This window comes from Eurosta solidaginis, chromosome 5, assembly GCF_040869045.1.
Source record: "Eurosta solidaginis isolate ZX-2024a chromosome 5, ASM4086904v1, whole genome shotgun sequence".
Classification (NCBI taxonomy): Eukaryota; Metazoa; Arthropoda; class Insecta; order Diptera; family Tephritidae; genus Eurosta; species Eurosta solidaginis.
Genome location: NC_090323.1, coordinates 196,675,463 through 196,699,880, shown reverse-complemented (window position 1 = coordinate 196,699,880; position 24,418 = coordinate 196,675,463). Strand labels below are relative to the sequence as shown.

At 39.1% G+C, this 24,418-nt stretch overlaps 1 protein-coding gene across 1 annotated transcript in view; it reads right to left on the bottom strand.

Annotated features, from left to right (window-relative positions):
* The window catches only part of Gr64b (Gustatory receptor 64b), a 48,460-nt gene extending 24,234 nt beyond the window's left edge, over positions 1-24,226 (bottom strand). The window contains 2 exon segments of the mRNA XM_067787315.1: positions 23,625-23,833; positions 23,898-24,226. Of these exon segments, the coding sequence (XP_067643416.1) occupies positions 23,625-23,784 (160 nt within the window). The 5' untranslated portion in view covers positions 23,785-23,833; positions 23,898-24,226.
* Between the last annotated feature and the right edge of the window lie 192 nt (positions 24,227-24,418).

Genomic DNA, 24,418 nt, shown 5'->3' with positions numbered 1-24,418 from the left:
AGTCAGGAATCACTCTAAGAGATTTGGCTTCATAAGGTGGATTTATGGTTGTACCGTTTAGTTTGCCGTTAAGTTAGAGGGGGAATTTTTCTTTTTCTTGTGGAGGGGAAAAGTTCGGTTTTGTTCACTTAACACCCAACCCGTGTTGCTCTGCCTATAGTGCAGTGCCGGAAAGTGCCTTATCCATGAGCTCGCTAATCACTAACAGGAATTTACTTGTGATCACAGTCACTAAGTCGTCGAAATATGCGACTACCCTCGTTCCTTGTGCCCTGAGAATTGTAGAATTTTATTAACTACTAGTACGCATAGAAGAGACGATGTACACCACTCGTACGCTTCTCCTGGCTTCGGCAACATGTAAATGCGGTATCAATTTGTCGCCCGCGACTTGCTACATGGCTGATATACCTCCATTCGGTCTCGGCGATTTGAAAGGTTCAAATGATATGATAGCGCTAATTATTTTATCCTTGTCTACGATGTTTGTGACCTCCATCTCTTTGTCTCCAAGGTTTCCTGGCTGGAGACGGTCTATAAGCCATCAGTCTTCTTTATGCTACTTGGGACTAGGTTTGGCCCAGATAATATGGTGCGAAGTACTAACGCCTCATTCAAGGCGAATTCATACCAGGTGCTGGCAAAGCGAATTCAACTAATTCGTCGTGCAGAATAATGTCAAGTCAAAAGAAAATTTTCATTGATTTCAATTAACTGGCATATTGTAGTACAAGGCGTTGTATAGAAAATAATCAAGAAGAAGCAATCAGCTGTTCGGATAACAACACCTGGTACTGAATTCGCCTTAGCCTCATTTCTTTTCTCCACAATCTCAAGGTATTTTCCCCATGATTCATTTTTTGCCTTCATAAAGCAGTATTTTTTTTTTCTTAAAGCTGCATTAAAGTGGGTGGCCCAATATTTGTTAGCAGATTAACCGCCCTAACGATACTTCAATTTACTTCTACATATTAAACGGACGGGGGACTTGCACTTCAAAATCAATGGTGAAGAGTATCCTACTGTGGTCTGATACTCTTCAGTTATCGATTCTGGTTGTGATAGTATCTGTGGCCAAGGTGACATCTAAAGCTTCTTCTCTAATTATATTCCTAAACGTTGGCTGGTTGTTTTTAAAACAGTTTTATTTAGCTTGACTCTGTGTAGCGAGCGAACTGCCGATCGGCCGGCCGTGGTTTACGAATTTTGTATTTAAAATTTAAGTAACTTCCCGATAAGCTACAAACTTGGAATATAGTTCAGAACCCGATGGCAATGCAATTATAAGAAAAAAAAAAGATCCGATAGGTGGCGCATGGATCGAAATATTTCAAAAAATCGTATTGGTGGTCCGATTTGGTTCATATTTGGAACACATAATGCATGCATGTATAGAAAGTGACCTATAAAAAAAATCACCGCTAGGTGACGCAGGGTCAAAATATTCAAAAAAATCATATTTGTGGTCCGATTTATTTCATATTGGGAACACATAATGCATACATGAATAGAAAGCGACCTATGAAAAAATCGCCGATAGGGATCGAAATATTCAAAAAAATCATATTTGTGGTCCGATTTGGCTCATATTTGAAACAAATATTACATATAGTCTGGTAGATGTGACATCAAATTACTTTGGCGTTCAAGGAGGGACAAGCATACGTGGCGCTGAGTCGAGTAAAGTCTTTGGAAGGATTATGTATTGATGACTTAGATTATAACAAATTGTTAGGAAACAATCCTTGTAATAATGAGTCACTAAATAAAATGAGAAATAATAGGGAATTAAATAATGACTAAAAACTTGAAAATAAAATAATAAAAAAAAAAATTTTTAGTTTATCGGTTTTATTGAAAGCAATACTTAGATTAAGTAATAAGCATATATGTTACCCGGTCTATGAAAGGGTGGCTTATGACTAAAAAAAGACAGTGTCACATATATTATTTCTAATTGCTGTTTTTATGTACGGGTACCTTTTTCGCTCTTATATGGAATCCAAATCTATAAATAAAGTTTTGGTTGTAAAGATGGAGATTCGGACTATTAGCGAGCTTTGGGCAATTTTGGTCGTAGTGCTTCTGTTTAGCTATATTTTATTAAAATAATTTGTTAAAAATAAACGATTGTGAGCACACAAAGAAATCTATTTGTACTATGGCACTATTGTGAATATTTGCACTGCATTACCGGACGTTGCTCTTGTGCGCTAGATGACAGGCAAGCTGTAAGTTTTAATTGATTGATGGCAGTTGATATTATACTCTAGATGGCAGCGCAAGCTGTAAGGTAATAGAACAGCTGATTTCTGTTGATATTTGATAAGAGACTTTTATATTGGTTGCGCAAGAAGCACACGTTTCAGGCTCGTAATATTAAAAGCTAATAATTAGGTAGGTTCTATGTAGGTAATAGTCATCACACTCTTCATCAATCTAGGGTGTTGATCAGACAAATAAATAAAAGCGTTGGAAGCGTCAAATTTCAATTGATAGGCATAAGTAAGACCAACTGAACCTTAATCAGGTTTTGCTACGCCTCACACTTTTAGAAATATCTCGCGTCCAACGCTTTTATTTAATTGTCTGATCAACGCCCTAGATTGATGAGGAGTGTGATGACTATTACCTACATAGGACCTACCTAATTATTTCCTAGCTTTTAGTATTATTATTACTTAATGTAAGTATTGTTTCAATTAAAACGATAAACTTAAAACTTTTTTTAAATTTTTTTATTTACTTACAAACACGTTTATAGTAAGTAAGTAGTCAAAGATCGACTCACCTCTCGTATTTGTATCACTGCTGCTCCAGAACTGATTTTGGCCGTTCGCGTCATAACCAATTATAAAGCTTAAATAAGGCATCATTAAACGATGTGTAATTCACTTCTATATTGACATTTATTTTACTAATATTTTTGAGGTTGCTCTGTTAACGGATTACATAGCGCTGCCGCGGTATTTCTATTTTCTTAAAACAAGCTAACCACATTTTTTGCTGGGTACTTCTGAAGTATGTGCAAATAAACAAAAGTACTTCCATACAAGGACCTGTATTGTTGCTCAGTTGGTAACTGCTACTTTTCAAAATTGCTGACTATTTTAATTGCAAGTGAAATTGGATACGAAAAACAGCCATACACTAGGGCCACTAGATAATATCAGATATTTAACGAAAATGGGAGGAGTATTTAGAGGTCTTGCTAATTATTATAATTGTTATTTATTTTTCTAACAGTGATATGAACGCCAACTGTCGCTCCCATTTAAGACAATTCGTTCTTGATATGCTAAATAAATTTCCAAATTTCACTTTTCAGTCTGTCGAACTCAATGCTTCTAATTAGATTAACTTCTTAAAAAAATCAAAGACGAAAAGCAATTTTGGAATATTAAAAAGGAATATTCTTGGCAAGAGGTGGATGCTATTCAGGTTGTCTAATACCAGTACTGAAGGTTATATGCAATTCGCTTTTCAGTATAATATATACGAACCAGTGGTACAGTCTTCATCATGATTTCGGCTATGTAGCAAGCGAGTCACATCTCAAAGAAATCGACTCAAACTCCACCTGCTTTCTTCAATTTATGAGAAAAATCTTCTACTTACAACTGCTAGACGCCTCTTGTCCCTCTAGATACTACATAAGACGGAGTTGTCTTACCATTTTGTCATCTCATCACTTTAAGTTAGGTTGTGTGATGGCCAACTGGGCAGGGGAATGTTATTTAGAAATAACAAGGTTCAAATTTTGATTATACAATTTCGCCAGACATTTTTTTTTTTTTTTTTATTTTAATTTCGCCAGACCGCCGACCAGCATATTTTTAGCTCCCTCGAGGGCCATGAACTTAAAACAAGACTACGCTGATCACTGAAACGCCAAATGTCTTATAGCTTGCTTCATTCAGCGTGACAGTTGTCCTAGGTACTGCGATATCGCGGTACCCGGCGATGTCAATACTAGGTTAGGTTAGGTTAGGTGGTAGCTGCCCTGATAAGAAAAGCTCACTTGGACAACACGGAGGTCCGTTGTGATACAACATACTATAAAAATAACGGTGGCGTAGATCTAGCTACTTAGAGAATCGTTGGGTAGCAACGATAAAGTTCCGAATGATACCGATCTCAACCTTGGATAAATCCTCGGGAGATCCAAGTGAGTCGCGACCGAAGTATGAAAGAATGACTGGGGTGAAGGTTGTTAATACTAAATTGCTCGACGCATAGTCGGACACACCACAGTTGAACTCAAGGCTTTAATGACCGCTAGGCTAGCTGAGTTCTTGTTAAGATTTTAAATTGTAGTAAAACTGGATAGCATCCCATCTACAACATTTTTCATCGCAGTAACTTTCTCTGGAAAGAAACCCTGATGCTTACATCGGCCGAACACTGCTGCTGATTAGTTCGTTTCTCCGTTCATCTTTTAAGGAATATCTGAGGTGAAGCTTGCGCCAGGTGCAGCCAACGGCACGGGAGTCGAAGTTTGTAAGAGTTATGAAATGCCTGAAGTAAGAACGTCCGTAGCCCATTGCATGGTTATATATATTGAGCTTCACATTCAAAGCCAAAGACAAATTGCACTAAGCTTTTAGGAGTAGCCGAAAATGTTTTTAGTTTTATGGTAGTGGAAATGAACATTGAGTGCGCTGTATTATGATCAAAGATTTGTATAGTTCTAAGAGATCCGCCTATACCAGCCTGCGCTGTGTGTTATACTTATAAAGCTCGCCTTGCCCAGTGCGTTTCAGCAGACCTTCACTACCTACCCCGATTACACTTGGACTTAGTGTTTGATATCTGAAACATTCTCCACTTGCTTGGGCTCCGTCCTTCAGACAGTCAGGATTGTTGTTGTTCTTGTAGCCATAAGGACACTCCCCGAAGGCCTTGGGAGCCATAGTTAAGGGTTAAAACTCTTAGCTCTCTAAGGCTAAATTACGCAACCGCAATATGGAGGTATGAGGAACTTTTTGTCTTGTGGCGTTTTCCTCTCAAAGTAATACATTGGATCTATATAGCCATTGTACCCCTCAATTCTTCTGTAAGGTGTTCTGTTTTGGTGGCCGGCAGTTATAAAACTCACGAAATTCAAACGCTTACAAAAAGTTGAGGGGAGTTTGGAGCTCTGCATTAGTGGCGCCCATGCCTCTACTCCGACGAAGGTACTCAGCACTATCCTGTAGCTTCAACAACAGGATTTGGTAGCGAAGTAAATACCCGTTATCACAGGTCTGCAAATTAAAGAAATCGACAGTAAGAAAAAATAGAGGAAGTGGTCATGCTACGATTTTCAGCTACAACGCCCGAGTTGCAATGCCAGTACTCACGCTTCACGCGAAGATGGAAGCCTGATCACCGCACCTTCGACTAGAGATCTCCTTTCGCCTTCTCCACCATCGTAGCGTATATCAAGCGGAAATGTTGGATTTACCTGAAGAGCTAAAGGCTTTGGGCTCATGTGTCGACAACATAAAGTCGGCTCCTGGTTACTTCAAGTCTTTCAATTAGATGTGACATTGAAGGCAGCTGGTTTATCAATGGTCTGTGTTAATTTTCGTGCGAAGAAGAGCATCTTAAGCCAGGCAAATATGTTCTGGTCAGCGCTTCCTACATGCGAGTCATCATGGTTGGTTTGGCTTTCCTAATATAAACGCACTAACAATTTTTTGACCTTAAATAAGCCAGATCTATCGTCCCTAGTTAGGGTTACTTCCGGTCGCTGTTTGATAAGTACTCACGCCGCTAGAGTGGACACTCTTAAAGTTATTGTCTCGGCCTCTGATGTATTGAGGAGAAGAAAAGCGAGCAGCATCTTTTGTGCCACAGCCCAGCTTTAAGTAGAAAGCGGCTGGTTGACCTTGTTCAGCGGTTTTTTTTTTTTTTCAAAGAATAAGGGTGTTGGTTAAATTTGTTAATTTCACGAAGTGTTTCAATCCGCAATAGCTGATAAAGTAGGGGCTACTTACCATTAAAGGCATCACAATGTTCCCATCGGTGGTCTTAGTTAAAGCTTAAACTATGTTGGTAAACAATTTAAAGTGTTCTTTTCTTCACGTGGCATGTAAATTCACACGTAGTTGCTTACGAACCTATCCCTAAGTTACTCTTATTCCTACAAATACTTATATGTATGTGTAAGAAGTAGAATGTGGTGTGCATAGTAATTATGTATGTATGTATGTACGTATGCATGACTAGTTAGGGGGCGTAACGAGTTCAATCTACATACCCACCTGCAAATAAATATCTACACACATTTGTCCTTGCATTTGAGGGTATGCAAGCATGTGTACTTTTGCGATTGTCAACTAGATGTTCAATTCTATCTAGGAATACAACTAAACATGTGTGTGAGTGAGTACGTTTTGCATGTGTGTGAATGCGGTTGCAATTTAGTGTGAGGCGTTACCCACTTGCCATATTTGCTAATTAAATCGTGTGGCAATCACAGATAAACATGACAACAATAACCAAAATCACAATAACAGCTATGACAATGAACCATAGCAACAGCATGCGCTTCATTGTTACCCTGTAGGAAAATCTCGGCTTTACTGCACAAATACGTTTTTAACTCAAATTTTAGCAGTCTGCTGAGTGGAATATAACCATGTATTAGCTGCTTTTTCGAAATAAAATGTACAGTTGGCACGATTTTCGAGGAGCAACGTGATGTGGTGCAACATGACTTCTCAGTCTCAGCGATTTTTGTGTTAGTAACTTTGACTGTACAGTGATATAGAAGAGCAACATGGTCTAATAATCATTATCACAGACTCAAACTCAGCCCATCAATTGACTGCTAAAAAAATAAAAAACAATGAATCCGTGACATGCGTGTGCGTAAGTTACTAATACTTACAAATCACAGACTCAGAATATCGCAGTTAATTGCTTCTGTGGCGAGAGCTGTAGTCTGCTTCTGTGACTACCATAATTTGTAGGTTTTATTTACAATGAGTCGCAGTTGAGGTCAGTCAGTCAGCCACCGCGATTTATTGAAAGCGGTCACTGCGATTTACTGTAATATTTCAGTCACTGCACTATGGTCTGGCGACCGGGGTTTGCTGGCCAAAGGTCATTTTCTAAAGTATCCAAAATAATTTTTTTTTATACCCTCACAAAAATAATACTTCAGACTAAGAAAGTGCATACTTAGTTTTTTCTTTAAATATTTGGCAGTAAACATTTCAGCTGTCAAATTTCGCATTTCGAAAAACAAAAAAAAAAAAAAACAAGTAAGGACGGGACTGTCTTCGGCTGTGATTTTTACAGGAAATCTTCTATGATATATTAGAATATATATCACCCAGTTTCACGTTTTTTCAATTGGAAACTAAGGGAGAAATGGCCAAAAATGTTTTTATCTGAACGATCGGTTGTATGGGATAGGTAGAGTAACTTCGGGTATTATGGTATAGGCGGCTAATATGGTACACCTCTCTATCTTATGAGCTATTTGCACTGTGGCAACGCCGGCTACGAAAACAGCTGGTAAATTACGAAAAATAAAATGAAAAAAAATTACAGCGCTGACAGCTGCCCAGTTCTCTTTCAGTTCTTGAAAACACGTGGTTGCACATGTACGACTTTTTAAGACATTGTAGTAGAAACGGTTTTTTATTCCGCAACAATATACGGATAAGTACAAATATCTTTTAAATCGATAATATACAACCAATATTTTATTTTGAAAAGGTGAGTTATAAACTAGATAAAGTTTTTATTATAAAAAAGTCTAAAATTTGTGTAAATGAAAGAGGAGTATAATATGGTACACTCGTGACGGGATAATATGGTATAGTGTACCATATTTCCCTCCCTATGTTCCGTAGATCAGTATGTTAAGTTAGTGGTGGAATTTTACAGCAGGAATGCCAAAAAAGGGTGTACGAAGGCTATGGACTGCAGAAAATATGCGGATGGCCATTGCAGCGGTGAGAAATGCCGAAATGGGGATTTTGTTGGCATCAAAAAGGTTTGAAGTCCCACACACTACACTGCAACGCGTGGCCAGAAGCCAAAAGCCGGTTGAGGAGCTTCTTTCGGCAAAGCTTGGCAGAAAACCAGTTTTCACCCAAGAAATCGAAAGCGAACTTGTAAGATACTCTTTAGAGATGGAGTCTCGATTTTGGGGGCTAACAAGATTCGACCTGCGATCGCTGGAATACCAAATTGCAATGAAAAACAACATTCCAAATAAATTTAGTATCTTGAAAAAATGCGCAGGAAAGGACTGGCTGTATGGATTTTGTAAACGGCATAGTGAAACACTAAGCTTGCGAGCTCCAACCGGCACTTCTTTTGATCGAGCAAAAGGATTCACTCGCGAAAATGTGGCTTCGTTTTACAACTTGTTAGAAAATGAGTATGTTAAACATAACTTTTCAGCAACACGCATTTGGAATGTGGATGAAACGGGTCTGTCAGTTGTGCAGTCTCGGCAGCCAAAAGTTATTGCACAAAAAGGAAAAAGGCAAATAGGCGCTATGACTTCCGCAGAACGCGGATCTCTTATAACTGTCATTACGTGCATCAGCGCTTGTGGCTCTTTTGTTCCGCCTTATTTTATTTTCCCAAGAAAGAACAATCATCCACTCCTTATGAAGGATGCACCACCCGGAGCGAAATCGTCATGCCATCTCTCTGGTTGGGTGCAAATACCGATCTTCACAAATTGGTTCAAACATTTTTTGGAGTTTACAAAGCCAAAAAAAGAAGAACCTATTCTACTTATTTTAGATGGGCATTATTCCCACACGCGAAATATCGAATTACTTGATCTAGCCCGTGATAACGGAGTTGTTATATTATCCTTGCCGCCTCACTCTACACATAAATTGCAGCCATTGGACAAAACTTTCATGGGCCCACTTAAAGTATATTATAGTGACGAAGTAAGGCGTTTTACTCGAGATCAAGGACGCAAAGTGACACTATATGATTTGGTCGGACTGTTTACAAAAGCATATTTGCGAGTTCAAAGTGGTCAAATAGCTATCAGTGGATTTAGAAGCACTGGAATCTTTCCGTTGGATAAACATATTTTTTCTGAAGCTGATTTTATAGCAGCCGAAATGGAAAATGTGCAGGCAGAATCTGTCTCAGTCCTGAAAATCGATAAGGAAAATGCTATGCCTGAAACTCAGAGTTTGTTGCCCACATTAAATGACAACGTGGCCACTACTAGCACCGGATTATCACCACGTATTTTTTCATCAACTGATTGTACGAAAACTGTGAATATAGGTAAGTATTTTATTTCCACAAACTTCCCCCAACAATTAATTTGTTTACCGGCGATATTTCTTTGCAAGCAGCTGCAAAATACATTACACTTTGGGAGATTTCTCCTCCGCCAAAATTACGACGAATCGTAAGCAATAGAGGAAGGAAGTCTAAGCCAACAGTTTTAACCACGTATCCGTATAAAGCCGAGCTACAAAGTAGCTTGTCGAAAATAACCAAACGAAACTCCTCCAAAAAAACTAAACCAGTTGAGCCTAAGAAAGTGTTTCCTCATAAAAATAAACGGCGGGAATCTAATACCGACTCCGATCAAAATGTAGTTCTAGAAGAATCGGATGGAAAGGAAGAGTTCTATGATGTTCCTCCCTCAAAAGGCAGTTTGTGTAATTACTGCAATAAAAGCTGGGAAGACCATACTGAAGTTCAAACATGGACTTCATGTTTGCAGTGCGAAGTAATCTGGGCTCACGACATATGCATTCCGAAAAGAAGTGCCATATTTCTTTGCCACTCCTGTATATAAAGCAAATAGTTACCTACTTTGTCGTTCTTTACATCATTTGTTTTTGACCTAGATGCCAAGTAAATTTTTATATTTTTTTTTTTAATGAATTTTGTTTTTTGTTAGCCTTAAAGGCGTTTTTGAAATTAATATGATGCCAAGGGGGCTTTATTTGTAAATGCATTTCATGTTCTTAATAAAATTGTTTCCATTATATTTTGCTTTTTAATTGTATTATTATTTATGTAATTTATTTTTTAATTGTAACATTAGGCTGGTAATATGGTATAGTATAACATTTTAAACGAACCTATATACCAAATTACCCGCAAGTTTTTCAAAGTGACACTTTACGACTTTTTTCAAATTTTCCCTCAAGATTTTTTTTCATATGCTTTAGTGAACTAATTGTAAAATATCGTTGTAGCCCATATTTTAGCGATACTGTGTACGAAATTTTAAAAGCCCCCGGTATGTATTTTATGAGTTATGACATAAAAAGAAATAGGTATTCCATAATACCCGAAGTTACTCTATATACTATATACATATAGCTCAGATCAAAGTGATTTTTTCAGGAAATCTTTTATGATATCTAAGAATAAATATCACCAAGTTTAACGTTTTTATATTGGAAATTAAGGGAGAAATTGCTAAAAATCGTTCTATCTGAACGATCGGTTGTATGTGATAAATATTATATATAGCTCCGATCAAAATAATTTTTACAGGAAATCTTCTATGATATATTAGAATAAATATCATCCAGTTTAACGTTTTTATATTGGAAATTAAGGGAGAAATTGCTAAAAGCTTTCTATCTGACCGATCGGTTGTATGGGATATATACTATATATAGCTCCGATCAAAGTGATTTTTTCAAAAAATCTTCTATGATATATTAAAATATATATCACCTAGTTTCACGTTTCTACTTTCAAAATTAAGGGAGAAATGGCCAAAAATCTTTCTATCTGAGCGATCGGTTGTATGGGATATAACTATATATAGCTCCGATCAAAGTGATTTTTTCAGGATATCTTCTATGATATATTAGAATATATATCACCGAGTTTCACGTTTATACTTTCTAAATTGCGGCAGGAATAACCAAAATCGTCTTATCTGAACGATCGGTTGTATGGGAGATATATGTTATAGTGGTCCGATCCTACCGGATCCGACAAATGTCTAATATAATACAAAAATACATGCTTGTGCCAAATTTCGTTGAGATATCTCAAAATTTGAGGGACTAGTTTGCGTTCAAACAGACAGACGGACCGACAGACGGACATGGCTATATCAACTCAGTTTGTCGCCCTGATCAATTCGGTATACTTAATGGTGAGTCTATCTTCTATGTTTCTCAACGTTACAAAAATCGGACCAAAGTTAATATACCATTTCATGTTCATGAAAGTTATAATTAATAGTTCCTTTTCAGCTTCCTCGTGGTTAAAAGTTTAATAATTCCTCGGATAGTGCACATATTTAAAAAAAAGTGAATGGAGGTCAATAACGAAGGTAAGTGTTTGTGACTAAAGGAAAAAACAATTACTATTGATTGCTAGATTAAAAATAAAATCCCTTTAAAAAGAGCTCTAATTTTGATGATAATACCCCTAGTTAAGGAAGAGCTATAAAAAAAAGTCTGAGGTTGTCTGACCTAAAACATCTTTGAGCATAAAATGCATTCAATTTTGAGTTTGAGGGCTGACTATTACGTTGCGCTTTTTTGCGTTTTTTTAATAAAAGCTCTTTTTCTTAGAAAACTTCTACGTGCGTGTTTCCGTGCTTTTCGATGTTTGGAAAGAAGCAGTGAAAAATGATAAGAAAACACCGCTGTTTTCAACTTTCTGTTAAAAAACATAATTAAGGAAAGTAGAACTGGAGAATATGACAGATACCTTAGGGAAAAATCAAGATTAATATGCCTGCAAATGAGTGAAAGATGGGAGAAATGTTACAGAAAGCCCGAACATATTTTGAGGAAAAACGCCGAATGGCTTCACAGCTATAATAAAAAACCGAAATCATTTTCTTTAAGCCCCATATCAAGAATGGGCCGCAAGCCACTTGCTTTCAATGAACAATCATAATACCGATCCCAAAGAAGACAGGCTTCGAAGCTAGCTGAAAGTCAAGAAAACAACCTAGGTTTAATGCTTCATGCTACTTCTACGCCTGCGGTAAAAAGAGGTAATATTGATTTAGATGCTACTTTGAGGGCAGTTTGTCAAAATCCCACAAATGTTTCCAAACTCAGAAAATTTGCTGAAAATAAATTGAACGAAAGATCTCCCATTCCGATGTCTGGAAATGAAGCCTTAGCTTAGCCTTAGCTTTCATTATATTTAAAAGATGCAGCTGGAAACATTTTATGGTGCAATCGAACACCACAATCCACTAGATTCTGCCGACCACTAAAACTAGAATATATAAAAGACACAAGAGAGGTTATCTTGAATGAAGTTAAAAATATTAAGAAAGAAATCGAAGAAACGGAATCTCTCCTAATTACAATAGATGCTCAGAAAAAACTCCAAATAAATTGCAAGTTTTATTTGACAGCAATTGATGGAAAATTTTAAATATATTAACTGAAACCAAGTCAACTCAAACTTGTCCGATATGCAGTGCAAATTTTTTTAAAATAACAGACCCCTCGTCAGATAAGTTCAAACCAAATACCGGCAATTTAGATATGGAATAAGTTCTTCACATTCCTGGATAAGGTTTTTTGAATTCGTTGTTCATCTTAGTTATAAAAAAGATGTAAAAAAGTGGCAAATTCGCAATGAAGCAGATAAGCGCATAGTTGAAGAAAACAAAAAGAAAATTCAAGACTTGTTTTGGGAAAAACTTGAACTGCATGTTGATAGTTGGAGTGTTTGGAAATACAAACGACGGGAACACATCACGACGTGCTTTTTTGAATAATGAAATATTTGCAGAAAACACTGGTGCTGACAAAGAGCTTATATATAATTTACACATAATGCTGACATGCTTATCATGCCAACTTCCGCTATACTTAAACAATTTTGAGCTTTTCTGTTTCCGAACAGCAGAAATCATGTATCAAAAATATCCTTGGTGTCCGATGACAGCTACCGTACACAAAGTCCTTATTCACTCGAAACAAATTATTAGGAACATAATACTTCCAGTTGGATATTTTGGGGAAGATGCATCAGAGAGTAGACACACACTTTATAAATTCGATAAGATGCACCATGCTCGAAAAAACAGCAGAGTTAATAACCTTGGGGACGTATTTTGCAGAGCCTTGGATACGTCAGATCCACTGATTTCGAGCGTGTTTTTCCAGACGGATCAAAAAAAGGCACGTATGTAACTTCCAGCAGATGTAAGATCCTTGCTGAGCAGTGCGGATTGCTATTTACCAAGTAATGAAGACGAGCAAGACGAAGACGGGCGGGATCTAGAGAATTTCGATATCGATCCAAGCTTCGATGCACTTCTATATAGCTTAGAGTTAGAAAATTAGATATGGAAACTCATTTAAAATGTTACAGTAATATTTTTGTTACTATAACTAATATTTCTCTATTGTAATATGTTTGTAATTTTGAATAAATTAAAACAATATTGTGCAAATATAATCCAAACAAATAATCTCGAAATTTTTGTCTAACCAAACAAGTTTTATTTGAAACTTACTTTACTTACTTAATTGGCGCTTAACCGTCTAAACGGTTACGGCCGTCCAACAAGGCGCGCCAGTCGCTCCTTCGCTCCGCCAACCGGCGCCAATTGGTCACACCAAGGGAGTTTAAATCGTTTTCCACCTGGTCCTTCCAACGGAGTGGGGGCCGCCCTCTACCTCTGCTTCCATAGGCGGGTTCCGATAGAAACACTTTCCTGGCCGGAGCATCATCATTCATTCGCATAACATGGCCTAGCCAGCGCAGCCGCTGCGTTTTAATTCGCTGGACTATGTTGATGTCTGCGTATAGCTCGTACAGCTCATCATTAAATCTTCTTCGGTACTCGCCATCGCCAACGCGTAGAGGTCCATAAATCTTTCGAAGAACTTTTCTCTCGAACACTCCCAAAGCCGCTTCATCTGTTGTTGTCATGGTCCATGCTTCTGCCCAATATAGCAGGACGGGTACGATAAGTGACTTGTAGAGTATGATTTTCGTTCGCCGAAAGAGGACTTTACTTTTCAATTGCCTACCTAGTCCAAAGTAGCATTTATTGGCAAGATTCATTCTTCGCAGGATTTCAGTGCTGATGTTGTTGCTAGTGTTGATGCTGGTTCCCAAATAAACGAAGTCTTTTACTATTTCGAAATTATGGCTGCCAACAGTAGCTTGGTTGTCAAGGCGCGTATGCGCTGACTCTTTGCTCGCTGACAGCAGGTACTTCGTTTTGTCCTCAATCACCATCAAATCCATCTTTACCGCTTCTTTTTCCAGTTTGGAGTAAGCAGAACTAACAGCGCGGGTGTTTAGGCCGATGATATCAATGTCATCAGCATATGCCAGTAATTGCAGGCTTTTATAGTATATTGTTCCAGTGCGGTTAAGTTCTGCAGCTAGTATATTTTTCTCCAGCATCAAATTAAATAAATCGCACGATAGGGCTCGGAGAGGTCCTTCCCAATTCTGACTGAGCTGATGGTGTTGCTCAACGTCATTTTGCACAGCCGTATAAGTTTTGCGGGGAAACCAAATTCAGACATAGCGGCATATAGGCAGCTCCCTTTTGTGCTGTCGAAGGCGGCTTTAAAGTCCACGAAGAGGTGATGTGTGTCGATTCTCTTTTCACGGGTTTTTTCCAAGATTTGGCGCATTGTGAAAATCTGGTCGATGGTAGATTTACCAGGTCTGAAGCCGCACTGATAAGGTCCAATAAGCCGGTTCACGGTGGGCTTCAATCTTTCGCACAATACACTTGAAAGGACCTTATATGCGATATTAAGAAGGCTGATTCCACGATAGTTGGTGCATTTTGCAGTATCCCCCTTCTTGTGGACTGGGCAAAGAACACTTAGATTCCAACCGTTGGGCATGCACTCGTCCGCCCATATTTTGCTAAGAAGCTGCTGCATCGCCTTACCAACTCCTCGCCGCCGTACTTGAATAGCTCCGCAGGCAATCCATCAGCGCCCACGGCCTTGTTGTTTTTCAATCTGGTTATTGCTATTCTCACTTCGTCATAATCGGGCGGGGGGACATATATTCCATCATCATCGATTGCGGGATCGGGTTCTTCATCTCTGCGCGGAGAATTGATGCCTCCATTTAGGAGAGCAGAGAAGTATTCCCTCCATAATTGAAGCACATCTGATAATATTAAATTTTTTTCATAATTTTCACAATCTTTTTCAATAAAGGTAGTATGATCTCAAAACTGAGTATTTGAACTTTTCAAAACTCTATAAGACAGTGTTATTATTGTTACTAGGAAACTAATGGCTGTGCTTAAAATGACTTAAGTTAATGGTTAACAGAAAACATGGAAAACATCATGTTCGTTTCTTTTATCGTTCTGTGTTCTTTGAAAATAACTTGTAAATTAAAAAAAAAAATTCGAATCATCCTAATCTAGTTGCGTGAAAGATGAAATTCTGACATCATATTGAAATTGAAATTGAAATTGAAATATTCGTGATCAGAGACTTCGAAATCCCTGGCTTTGTACAAAATTTTGAATAAAACGGATATATTAATAAAATTGGTCGCCATATTGGATCCACCATTTTGAATTTTAAAATTCTGACATCAGATTCGAAATTAAAAACTTCGAAACACCATGTATACTAATTTTCAAAACAATCGGATAACTCCTCGAGTTTTGGCCAGCAAACAGTTCTTGCCAGACCATAGTGCACTGTGACAAAATCACAGGTACATAAATATTTGTCAATTCTCTTGCGAATACTCTCATCTCTTATACTTATTGAATAATGCCCGATCTCAGCATAGATTCAATAAATTTACAGTTAAGAGAGGTTGTTTATTAAAAGTTTAGAAAATAGGACCTTCTTCGGCCTAATTGTGATTCAAAGCTGAATTTTCAAATAGAGTGTTTTCGAACTGCCTGCCAAAAAAGGGTAATGCTTCACCGGCCACACCCGCACCTAATGCCAGCGAAGCTGCATTCATAAGCTGTTAGCTGACACCCAGCGAGTGCTTACTAGTTGAATGTGATATGTACAAATTATTGAGTTATAAATGCCAGCGACTAGCCCAAGTCGAAAGCGAGTGCTGCACGTGGCGGCCAGACTGGAACAAACATTTATAAACTCCGGCACACCAAACCAAGTGCAAAGAAACAATACCAGTTATCATGGTGGCATCTGCAATAATATTTGAAAATTTAGTGTCATAGTAATGGGAAGTGCTACACGACTCCAACGCCTTCTAAGTAGGTCTACGAGTTATGTTTGGGGCGGTCTCAATTAGAAGCACTCGCAAGGAGAATGAAAAGCAACTTAACATGGCAGCACCAATTGCTGGAGGGTGCGCAAAAATTTCGTTTACTGGGCGACAGAAGAAATAGCAGCTATAAGGCGAAACCAACCCTGCTTAGAGGGAGTATATAAAAAAAAAAAAATTTTGGGACAAGTCATTGTCAAAGCGAGTCATATGAAAAAGATAAAAGCAGTTCACAGCCGCTATCATGAACAGCAAAAACCAAAATTGGGAGGAGCTTCAAAAAAATGTCAACAGTTACTCATGCGGCCTGCCCTCCTCATTATCATGAACGTAAAGCAACGAATGCAAATCACAATACGTTACAACGTATTATCATAAGTGACCTTAGGGGTTTGTTCCTTTTGTGAGCCTCAGAAGGCTGTCGGTCAATGAAAGTCCCAAACATACCACCACAGGAATATTTTTACTGCCGTATGACGTTCTACAGTCAGCTTCGGTGATATTTCCAATCTTGGAATGGCGGGCGATAAATGTTTGCTGTAGTTTTAACTATAAAGATACTCCCCACAGGTTTTGAGGTGTGTTATTGCTGTTATGCATCTTTGACAGCTAAAGACTCCGTACTTCCGATTACTAACACCATTAAGGTACTATCCCGACTATTTCGATCACGACGTGATATCACCTTGCTGAAGCTTCTAGTTCATCCCAAACAACCACCACTAGTTCCGTGAAGGATGGGGGGTCGCTATTGCCTCGCCTGCTTAATATTTGTATGAGACATTCATATTTTTGACTGGATTTGCCTGGATTAAGTGAGATTGGCAATTGGGTTGGAGAAGCTGTGAAGCTAGAATGCTCTATATTACGCTTAAGAACTCATTGAATCCTTCGGATGATATATTCTTTGTCGGATGCGCTATGTGTTATAACTCTGTGCAGATCCAATCTGAGGACAAATCACAATTAAGACGAGCACCTCTGTAAACTTCAACAGCATTCACACAGAAGTTCCGATAATTCCGTTTTAAGGAATCGCCGCCGTACATTTGATCACCGTAAAAATTTCTCATCCATCTTTTAGCACTGAAATGAAGAAGACTATAGGAAGCAAGCAAAAAAGAGCCAATTAAGGAAGGAGAAAACGTTTAGCCTGTGGCAAGACCCGCTGGGAATATAAACAACGTGGAAGATGGAGAACGATACTGATCGCGCCTGTTTAAGTTGTTGGATACGGACGTGGTCATACACCTTCTCCATATACTCGCGATGGCGCCAAAACTGACAAACACCCCTCCAGTAAAGGGTTAGCCAAATTAATGTGAAGCGGAATCGGGTGGACAACGGGATCAAATAGGGAAAGCTTTTTAGTGGGTGGGCATGCGCTTGCTTCGTTGGCAGCTATGAATCATTCGATATTTTTCATCTCTACTTGCAAACAAAAAGTCATATTTGGCAGAAAATTGAAAAAAGGGAAACCAATGAAAAAGAGGCGTGAGTACCAAGTACTCCTGAAGTCCAATGTGTGAATATATATGTAAGTGTAGGTCTATAAGACTTATCTTTTTAGTTAACTAGAACACGGTTAGGAATTGAAGAATATTGAAGAGGTAACTTTACAATATATTGCTTTATTATCGACTTTTAATCAAATTATTATCACCAACTTATCGGCTGACCGACTAATCGGCTTGTTATCGACGGTTTACAAATGTGTCATCTATTTAAAATTGAAGTTTTTTCGGCATCTATCCCATAACAAACCAATAAGTCGTCGATGAGAAATGGTTAACGTTAATAAGAAAGTGATAACTTTTCAAAATCGTCTCAGCAGGTTTTTTAACAAATATTTACCTTTTTGATAACGAATCGACAACTTTACGATAACAAATCTATACCACGGTGATAACGAGTTCATTGTTAGCTCATGGCAAATGCATAGCACCACGATAACAAATCGGTATAATTCCGCTTAGAAAATAACTTTTTTTAACATTAGTCGATAGCAAGCACACAACAAGTTGATGAGTCATCGATGACAAATTGATAAAATTTCGATAAGAAAATTTTAAATTTTCATAACAAATCGGTAACTTTTGATAAGAAATATACAACTCTTCAGTAACGATTCGATAACACGCAGGAAACTAATTGGTGAGTCGTCGGTGACAAATCGTTAAGAAAATTATGGCTTTTCGATATCGAATTGGCAACTTTTTGAAAACAAATAGATAAATTTCTCCATCGCTAATAGAAAAATTGGTAACACTCCTACAACAAATTAACAACTTTTCAACAGCAAATCGATAATTTTTTTACAGCATATCTATAACTTTTCCATAAATAATCTTTAACTTCTCGTTAACAAATCGAAGGTAATTATAGCTCTATGGGCTTGGTTGACTTATATTTTCTTTTTTTCTTCATAACATTTTTGTTTTTCAAACAAAACTTTACAAAAATAATATCGTACACAAATACAAGACTTTTGCAAAGCTACACTCCTTCTCCCTCCCATGCCACTCTGAATAAAAACTTTTTGCACCAACGCTTAAGAAGTTGCTTTCATATGTGATTTCTTAAATGGTATGTTATTTATACTTACATTAGCATACATATATATATGTACGCATATGTATGTCCATTAAGGTGGGTCGATTTATTAACCGATATCGCGCCATCGATTTTTCGATAGGATTTGGGCTCAGGAAAAAAAAGTTCCACTACGCTTTCGAGCTCGAAAATTATTTTTTTGGGTATGCGTAGCGGAACTTTTTTTCCTGAGCCCAAAATCTATCGAAAAATCGATGGCGCGATATCGGTTAACTTTCGTCCATACAAATCGACCCACCCTAATGTCCAACTACATACGTAACTTTTAATAGAACTTTTCATTCATATAAAAACCAAAAACCAGAATATTAAGTAAGTTAATGAGGAAAGCTTATCGGTCAAAGTATGTCTATTTTTGAAAGAGATGTTTGAACAGCAACCAACAGAAAAATAGTATTGGCAATTTTTATCAAATTTGGTCAGGTTAGTTTGAACTGGCTGGTCCATGAGGATCTCACATTGACTGATTGAGTCCGTAGTGTTACCGGAAGTTTGTTTTAACGACCAAACTGAAAAACCCTATCAAAAACCAGGACCTATGTTATAAAATAACTCCGTCCTCTTGGCAAATACTAGAAGCTTCCTAGGACTTAAGCCACTTGCTGCTTCTAGATCTGACAGCTGTGTCACTCCTAATAGCTGGAGTCTTAGTCTGGCAAGTGCGGGGCGCGGGCACAGAGCGTTCTCGATCGTTTCCTCCTCCAACCTGCACTTCCTACATCTGCTATCACTGACCAAGCCTAATTTAAAGGCATGTGACGCCAGAAGGCAGTGTCCAGTCAGAATACCCGTCGTGAATCTACAGTCCTCTCTTTTTAATGATAGAAGCAACTTTGTTAGTCTAAGGTTGTAAGACCTACACATAATCTTCGACACTTTACAGCCCCGCGCTTGAACCCACGCCTTTCCCGCTTAGTCGATCATTTCCACCTCTCGCCTTCGCTTAATCTCGCCCAGTCTAATTGGGACGTCAACGGAGCAAGCTTTGAGGGATGCGCCCTTTTTAGCTAGTTCAACCGATTTTTCATTCCCATCTATTCCCATATGCCGTGGGACCCAATATAGATGTATGCTTCTCCCTGTCCCGATTCTCTCCAGGGACTGCTTACACTCTAACATGCAATTTAGATGCTGTGCATGCGAGATTATTGCCTTGACTGCCAATATAAAAGTTAACACTGTTGTAGCTTAAGCTATTCTCTTCCAGGGTTTCTACTGCTTTGGTTACGGCTAATATTCTTCTAACACATTCGCGGTGACCTCGGCTACGTCCGCCTGGCTTTTTTCTCTTAGGCTTTTGAGGTCCCTTTCGACTTCGCTCACCTCTAGCGTGTTAGGATTTTTATCCTCGGGACTTTGCCTGTGCCAAAGGGCATTTTGCCCAGCTGCGTGTACAATATATCCTCCGCCTGCTTGTTTATTTGGAAGAAGTAGAACTGACCTTCCTCCGTAGGCCGAGATACATTAAGTATCTTCCAATCCTGTGTTGGTATGTTCGGATTCTGATTCTGCAGAAGGCGCAGTGTATCCTCCGACTTCATCATGCATGGTATCCATACCTTAACTTTTGGTACCGTGGGGATTTGTGCTTTATTCACCACCTCAAACCGCGCGTTCGTGCTTTGCCTTTGGAGGTTTGGAACCACTGCAAGCTCTCGATGTTGTCGCACGCTATCATCCTCACACCATTATACCATTTAGTATTGATTTTCTATATATCAAGAAAAATATTCTATTAATTTTGTAACTGAAACTATGCAACCCAATCTCAAAAATTCGGAAAAATTCGAGAAAATTATTCGAAAATTTCGAACATCTTACTTGGAGATCTTGGCATGTTTTTGGTGTATGCAGTTTTATAGCCAAAAAAATTTAAATGTTTTCGGAAATTTTCGAAAATTTGAGATATTCATGCGAAAGTTTCGAATTTTATCTGGAGTTCCCTGAATTTTTTTAAAGTAAGCAGTTTTATATTATATTGATTGGGCTTTAAAACGGCTTACTTTAAAAAAATTCAGGGAACTCCAGAAAAAAGTTCGAAACTTTCGCATGAATATTATATAAAGAAAAAAATTATTTTAAATTTGTAACTGAAACTATGCAAACCAATCTGAAAAATGTTTTCGGAAAAATTCGAGAAAATTAGTCGGAAATTTCGAACTTCTCATTTGGAGATCTCGGAATGTTTTTGACTATGCAGTTTTATAGCCAAACAGATTTTAAAATGTTTTCGGAAATTTTCGAAAATTTGAGATATTCATGCGAAAGTTTTGAATTTTATCTGGAGTTCCCCGAATTTTTTTAAGCTGGTATTTTTAAAGCCCATTCAATATATATCTAGAAAAATTAATTTTGTAACTGAAACTATGCAAACAAATTTTAAATATGTTTTCGGAGAAATTCGAAAATTCGAGAAAAGTATTCGAAAATTTCGAACACCTTACTTGAGCTCTTTGTATGTTTTTGAGTATGCAGTTTTATAGCCAAATAAAAATTTAAATATTTTCGAAAAATTTCGAAAATTTCAGATAGTCATGCGAAAGTTTCGAATTTTATCTAGTAGGTAGGTAGGTGAAATGGCTGCGACCCTGGTCGCCCGTGCTAGTTCGTCGGCCTTCTCGTTACCCGGGACCCAGAAAACGCGTAGTTCTAGATTGGTGGATAACTGGGATATGAGTCGCTTACAAGCCCACACTAATTTTAAGTTAATGTGTGGCGAGGAAAACGCTTTTATCGCTGCTTGGCTATCCGACAGGATGCAAACTTTACCAGCTACATTCAAGCCCTCCAGTGATTTGCAGGCTTGCCAAATCGCGAGGATTTCTGCTTGAAACACGCTGCAATGCGATGGGAGTCTGAATGATGCAGATAAATCTAGGGACTCAGAGAAGATTCCGGCCCAACTCCCGATTCCATCTTGGAGCCGTCAGTGTAGATTTGGATTCCGTCGACCCTTATGCCCGGGTTTCTCTTCCACTCGTTCCTGCTTGGAATGGCGGTATTACAATCGTACTCAAACTTCAGTTTGCGAGGGTAGTAATCTGTCTCGGTACTACATGTACCATCCGGAAGTTTCTTTAGGATACTACTATGCCCTTCCTTAGTATCCTTCCAACACCCAGACTCTCTGAGTCTCATTGCGGTTTGTGACGATGTGCAAAGTATATGCAAGTCGATCGGAAGCAGGTGCAAAATGGGGTCTAAAGCAGCTGTGGGGCAAGTGCGTCCGGTACCTTTTTGCAGGCTGATGAAATTGTAGCTCTTATTTAGAGCTTCCCACCAGACTATGGAACCATAGGTAAGCACCGGTAGCACCACCACCTCGTACATCCAAAGTACCATGCTTGGCTTGAGTCCCCATTTCTTACCAAACATTCATTTGCAGGCATAGAAGGCGATGCAGGCCTTCCGTACCCGCTTTTCGATGCATACTTTCCAATTCAACTTGCTGTCAATTGTTAGTCCCAGATACTTGGTACTCGATGACAGGGTTAGTTGCTGGCCATTAAAATGGTATTCTGAAAGCAGGTGGCTTGTACTTCCTCGTGAAGAGAAGCAGGTCCGTCTTGTCGGGATTTAATCTCAGGCCACATCCCTGTGCCCACCTGCAGCCTGAATCGCTTCGGCTCTTACATTGTTAAACGCGCCTTCCCCATCAACAAACGCAGCCAGAGTGAACTGCTTGTGATGAGGGGAGTTTTCCACCGTTCGAACTACCTCATGTAGCGCGGTTTCTGTGGATTTCCCTCTCAAGTATGCGTGCTGTGCCGTGAAAAGTGGAGCCTCGCCTAGGAGCTCCCGTATATGTACATCTAGTAGCCTTATTGGCCGAAAGTCTTTGGCTACTTCATGCCCCCTTCTGCCGGCCTTAGGGATGAAACCACCTCGGGATCTCTTTTAGTTCCTTAACCAAAAATTTCTGAGTCTTCTGCAGCATAATAGGTAGAATACCATCCATGCCCGGTGATTTATATGGAGAGAAGCTATCTATTGCACATGCAATTTTCTTCTCCGCTAAAAGGTTGTCTATGAGGCCAGCAGGTACTTCCTGATGTGCCGTCTCTGTATCGCGTACTCCCTCCCCCGATCCATCCGGGAAGTGAGCATCTTCAAGGATGTTTAGAGTCTCAGCCGCCGATCCTGCCCATGTTCCATCGGCGCGCTTGACAAATGTCTTGTTTGAATGACTCTTAGCAAGAATCTTTCCCAGCCTGGCTGAGTCCTTCGTGGACTCAATCGAATCGAAGTGTTCTGGCCACGAGCTTGATTTTGCTGTCCATATGGCTTTCTTATACTCCCTCAGAGCCGTCCTGTACTCCTGGAAATCGTTCCTGAAGTGACAGTCGTTGAAGACCCTCCTCAGCTTTAACCTCAGCTCGCTGAGATTTTTGTCCCATCACGGTGGGAAGGTTTTTCGCTCCTCGAAATTGGACAGGCGACTTTAAAGGCCACCTGAAAACTTTTCTCCAGAGACCAGACTCGATCGTCAAGACTGTCTGTAGATTGAATAGGCGTCCTACTTCTATAGAGCCTATCACTTCCTATCTTGTCAAATAGGCTCCAGAACGTCCGTTGAGGGTTTCTGTGCGGCTGAATCATTTCTTTTTCCCACTCTATGTTGAAAAGGATCAACCGGTGATCCGACAGGGAAAGTTTTTTCGACACCTCCCAGTTTCTAACCGTAAGCTCCCGGGAGTCAGATTTTAGTGTTATATCAAGGACTTCCTCCCACCCCGGGTAGATAGCCGTACTTGGAAAACTAAAGGTGGGAGAGCTGCCCTTGTTACATACGTAAAGGTTGTTAGCTAATATAAATTCAAACAGATACTCACCCCGTTCGTTTATCTCGCTGCTCCCCCAAACCGCATGCCTTGCGTTGGCGTCGCAGCCCATCATGGCAGTCTCCTTCTTGGCTGTTTGTGCTACCATTTGCGTTACCTCCTCTGGAAGAGCGGGCTGATCGTGAGCCATATAAGCCGAGGCGACCGTCATGCTTCGGCCGCTTCTTGACTCGACCTTGACCACAGCAACGTCGTAACTACTGAAATTAGGTCAAAAGAAAGCATTAATAGTATTCCTAACGAGGATACAGGCCCTCGGTTTACCTTCTCCATGTGTGTAATAAAGGTTATAGTTTCGGCTCTTTAGGCCAATCACCTGTGACCGCAAGACCCATGGTTCCTGCACTAGGCAGACATCAATGTCCTTCTCCCTGAGGAGGACCAGCAGGTTATATGAGGCGACTTTTGAGTGCTGCAGGTTAATTTGAGCCACCCTGATCATTGGGATGAGACTCGCCTTCCGAGGATTGACGACCCATCCTCACCCAGCTCCGCCAGGTTCAGCTCCCCCAGGAGTTAGTTGGCGTCGCCAGAAGATCGTCTTCAGAGAGCGTTCCCAGAACGCTCCCTTTCTCCCCCTACTTATTATTTTTATTTTCTTTGGGCATACAGTTCCCCACAGTAATAAGTCTTTCAAAATTTGCATTGATTTTTGACAATTACTTAACCCAAGATTGTTTAAGATTTTTCTCGTAATCACTTTTTCGAAAAAAGTGTCAAAATTCAATGCGACTTTTGAGAGGCCTATAACTTGTACTTTGTCAGTCTTAAATTAATTGGGCTAT